Consider the following 4,680-nt stretch of genomic DNA (forward strand, 5'->3'; position numbering starts at 1 on the left):
TATATATATATATATATCTCTAGAGAGAGAGAGAGATATCTATATATATTGCATTTTATGTGTAACAATCTGGCCATACAGTCTTTGTACAGCTAGATTTACCAGATCTATGAGGATCTACCCAGTCGATTTGTATCCAGTCAGACAGGTCCCTATACTACATAGTTGGTTGTAGATCTAAAGCAGATTGTACAATCAGATAGTATTGTGTGTGGTGAGCCTAAGAGGAGGAAGAAGCAGCAGCTGTTCTCTGGTGTGTGTGTGTACACTGATGGGTTAATCTGTACAGCATATCTACTGGAACTGAACTATTGCATTGTTTTTACTTTCCACTGTCATCATGTTTTGCAGTATAGGAGCTTCACATGTCATGGTCCATATAGCCAAATTGCCTTTCTGCTGGATCACGCAAACCGTGATGGCTAATAATCTGAGGTCCACAAAACTGATGATGGTGGTTCACCTCTGTATGATCACGGGGTGGAATTTTGTCGCACAGTGTCATGCTTTTTCATGGTGCGGGTGGAGAGGTAGCTGTCAGCACCATGGAATTGAATGACGCTAATCCTGGGATGGTAGGATCCATTCAGAAAAGTTCATCTCTGTCCAGGTCTGCTCTTCTTCCTATTCTATGCCATTATGGGGAAGGAGCATTTGTTGACAGGTAAGAGCAGTGGGGGAGGGGGGAGAGGCAGACGATAGGTAAGGGTAATTCCATTTACCCCAAATTCACCTGGAAAAGTGGAATTACCCTTTAGGTGGTGTTCACCTCAGACTCTTGCCTGAGGTGAACACCGCTTAAAGGTTCTTGCCCAGACTCTTCTCCCCTTCTGTTTACTTCCTGCTTCAATCCTCCTTTTGAGTGTCCATGTCACCGCACCGCTGTATTTCTGGTCCCCCCCCACCTGCTAATGGCAGTGGTGAGGGACCCATAGGTGCAACATAGGTGAGAGTATCTGACTTGACAAAGTAAAGGCAAATAAAAGCATAGTATAACGGGTTAGGGGTGAGTGGGAAAAATCATTAGTTCAGTTAGTGGCACTAAACACTGTAGTTAAATCATGAAAAATGCAATGGAGTTTAAAAAAAATAATAATACTTAAACCACCTTACCTATTAACAGAAATGTATCTTATTTGTGTATCACTCAGCTATAGATCCTGAAATCATCTCTGAATTGGTGCTGACACTGTCCTTCCTTCTGGAGGGTGGCTACTTTTGTTCCCAATGGTCCCTGTGTGTGCTGTAAAATAGCCACCGCTCCAAGCTCGCTCCTGTGATGGACTGCAATCTCAATACAAATTAGTAAACTAAAGCTGGCCATACACCTATAGATTATCTGCAGATTTTCTACGGTCAGATGGAACAATGCAACAGATTCCTCCATCTACGCTAAACTGTGTGGATGGAGGAATCTCCCACTGGGCCAAACTTCAGTATCTTGCTAGTCGGCCCCGGTGGCTGTCAAAATACCTGAACACTCCCTGCATCCAATCAGATTATTTTGACAGCCAGTGGGGCCCACTAATCAGATACTGAATCTTGGCCTAGCAGTAGATTCCTTCATCCACACAGTGCAGCCTATGGAGGAATCTGTTGCACTTTTTCCATCTGACCGTAGAACATCTGCAGATAATCTATAGGTGTATGGCCAGCTTTAGTTTACCAATTTGTATTGAGATTGCAGTCCATCACTGGAGTGAGTTTGGAGCGGTGGCTACTTTACAACACAAAGGGACCATGAGGAACATAAGTAGCCACCCAACAGAAGGAAGGACAGTGTCAGCACCAATTCAGAGATGACTTGAGGATCTGCAGCCTATTTTTTTTAATAGTTAAGGTACTTAAATGCATTGTTAAGTTTTAACCCCTGAGTTTAGTGTCACTTTATACGGTGCTGTGACTGAAAAAAGGGTTGAGAGATGCTGAGGTAGATAAATAATATATTTGTAACATTATGTTCCAAACCGTTTAGACTGCAGGGCAGTTATGGTTCGCTTTTATTTCTTTCATTCTTTATCATCCCGGGTCAGTGTGGTGTACTGTGTATTCTCACACTTCTGTATGGTGTAATACAGGCTTGAGGTTTCATCATCTGGCTGGACATAGTCTATTATTGTGCAGAGCCTTGCTATGATGCTCCCACTGTGGAGAGGTAGTAATTATCTTCTCAGGATTAGAGGAGGTATATCTCCCATATCACTTGTGGTGGGTGTTTTCCACTGAACACTCATCAAAGCTTCAGTTAGGCCTTATACTGAGGAATTAGTACAGACCAGTTCCCAGACATGTTGACAGATGCTATCACACAGTGCAACGAGCATGCGTCGCTGTGCGCTTGGTGCTGTGCCACCTGAACACAGTTCTGCCCGCTGTCCATGCAGCACAATGCATTGTACTGCAGTACCAAGATTTGTGTACAGGCACTACATTTTTTACTTTATTTACTGCTCCGCAAACACACGGTACTGTGCATTGTGCTGCAGCACATGGTGGCAGGTAGGTGTGTTGGGGTGTCATTCAAATGAAAGGCAACGCACCTAGTGCACTGTGTCTGCATACACTGCTCAATATTATACCCTCTACTCTTTCACTGGCATACCTTCAGCATTCCACCCTTCCTGTGTCTTACCCTCCACACTCCTCCCCTGCCCATACTGCCTGCTGTTACACCTTCCACACTCCTCCCCTGCACATACTGCCCGCTGTTATACCTTCCACACTCCTCCCCTGCACATACTGCCCGCTGTTATACCTTCCACACTCCTCCCCTGCACATACTGCCCGCTGTTACACCTTCCACACTCTGTTATCTGTTATGCTGTTATACCCTCTACACTCCTCCCTCCAACAGAGTTTAAATCCTTCTCCATTCTATGTAACTCTAGATTAAATGTTTTTGGCTTGAAATACACTTTAATTCACTCATACAATTCAAATGATGTGTATGGCACAGAATGCCCAAGTATCAGTTCAGCAGAAGTTCAGCATCAGGATGTCTTGCCCCGCCTGGCTGTCCTCTAGGAGGAAGAGGTAAAGTCAATGGCCAGGCTCAACAAGAAAGCTGACATTGACCTGGTACATGATCAGACAATCATAGGGGGGTAATTGTTGAAGGTCAGGAACACTTGTAAACGTTTATATGACCCAAACTGAAATATTGCATATAAATTAATCAGGCCGCACATATACTGTACATACCCATTGTTATTAAAAGTAGTAATAGCAGTATTGGTTTTTATGTGTTTGTTTCAATGGTGTTTCTATTCCTTCATTATTAGATAGCAGAAGAAGTGGCAAAATTGCTTGAACTGAAGGCACAGTTGGGAACAGACGATGGCAAGCATAAGTTTGTTCTTAAAACTCCCAAGGTAAAGTATCCAAGTTTATACAAAAATCAATAATGTAATCTTTTTTTAGCTGCAGCATCATCTTAAACACACTTGCCTTATAGCTGAGGTGCCAAAGGGAGCTATTAGTAGTGGCAATAAAAGGGGGAACATTTCCATTTTGATTGCCATGAATAAAATTCTGCTCCAGGTCTCGGCATAGACTGGCTGGGTCACATGGTCACTAGCTACCAACCTTTAGAGCAGGGTAGCAAACCTCTGGCCTTCCAGCTGTTGTGAAACTACAAATCCCATGATGCATCTCTCTTCGGGAGTCATGTCTGTGGCTGTGAGAATCTTGCAATGCCTCATGGGATTTAGAGACATAGCGAGGTCAAATACAAAGAAAGCAGAGCCTGTATACAGTATATACTGAGCACATATGGCCCTCCTCATTTACATAGTTAATTACAAGATTGATACTGCTGTTTACATTCAGAAGGTCCCTCTTTAACTTATACATCTACCTAAAACATCACAAAGACTAATGAAACACAATAGATGTTTAAAGTGAACTTGTGCTTTGTTCTTGCAGTGAAAGCAATCAGGAAGTACCACATAATTCCCTCGCTTCCAGCAGCTCAATATAGCTGTTGAGGAGGGAAGGAAAATTGAATAGTATTTGCTGTTGCTTTGCCCTGCATGTGCACAGATTTGCTTAAAGCAAAACTCCAGGCTAAATGGTTCTTAACCCCTTCATGACTGAGGCCCTTTTTCCATTTTTTGCACCCATGTTATATTCCACATTTTAGGCCTGAAAATGACTTAAAACCCCCCAACATTATATATTTTCTGAATGCCAAGACCCTATAGAATAAAATGGTGGTAGTTGCAAATTTTTATGTTGCGCAATATTAGCGCAACTTCTTATTAAACCCCAACATTTAGTGAAAAATTTAATGTAATGCCCCAAAACACAACAAAATACAATTTTTTTAAATGACATATAAAAGATGAGGTTACAACGAGTAAAACGATACCCAACATGCATAGGTTACAAATTGCGTGCGTCCGTGAAACGGCAAAAAACTGCAGTACCCCAAAAAGTCAATAGAAGACGCTTTAAAAGCCCCCACAGGTCATCAATTTAGAGATACCCCAAAATACTGGCCCTAGAATTATTGCTCTCACTCCGGCGTGCGCGGCGATACCCAACATGTGTAGCGCGTTCGTCGTTTTCATACGTAGGCGCACCCGACGCGTGTTTACGTGGCGTCGCGGGGGCGGGGGACTTTAAAAAAAACATTTTTATTATTAGATTGATTTTATTTAATTTTAATTGAAAAAGCTT

The 4,680-nt window shown here is 42.6% G+C and overlaps 1 protein-coding gene across 6 annotated transcripts in view; it reads left to right on the forward strand.

The window, feature by feature from the left end:
• LOC108791425 (histidine--tRNA ligase, cytoplasmic-like) overlaps positions 1-4,680 on the forward strand; it is a 27,522-nt gene that overhangs the window by 566 nt on the left and 22,276 nt on the right. For all 6 annotated transcript variants that reach the window (XM_018561908.1, XM_018561909.1, XM_018561912.1 and 3 more), the window contains exon 2: positions 3,282-3,371. In XM_018561908.1, the coding sequence (XP_018417410.1) occupies positions 3,282-3,371 (90 nt within the window). The remainder of the gene's footprint in view (positions 1-3,281; positions 3,372-4,680) is intronic.

Source organism: Nanorana parkeri, unplaced genomic scaffold (genome assembly GCF_000935625.1).
Source record: "Nanorana parkeri isolate BGI_ZX_2015 unplaced genomic scaffold, ASM93562v1 scaffold550, whole genome shotgun sequence".
Taxonomy (NCBI): domain Eukaryota; kingdom Metazoa; phylum Chordata; class Amphibia; order Anura; family Dicroglossidae; genus Nanorana; species Nanorana parkeri.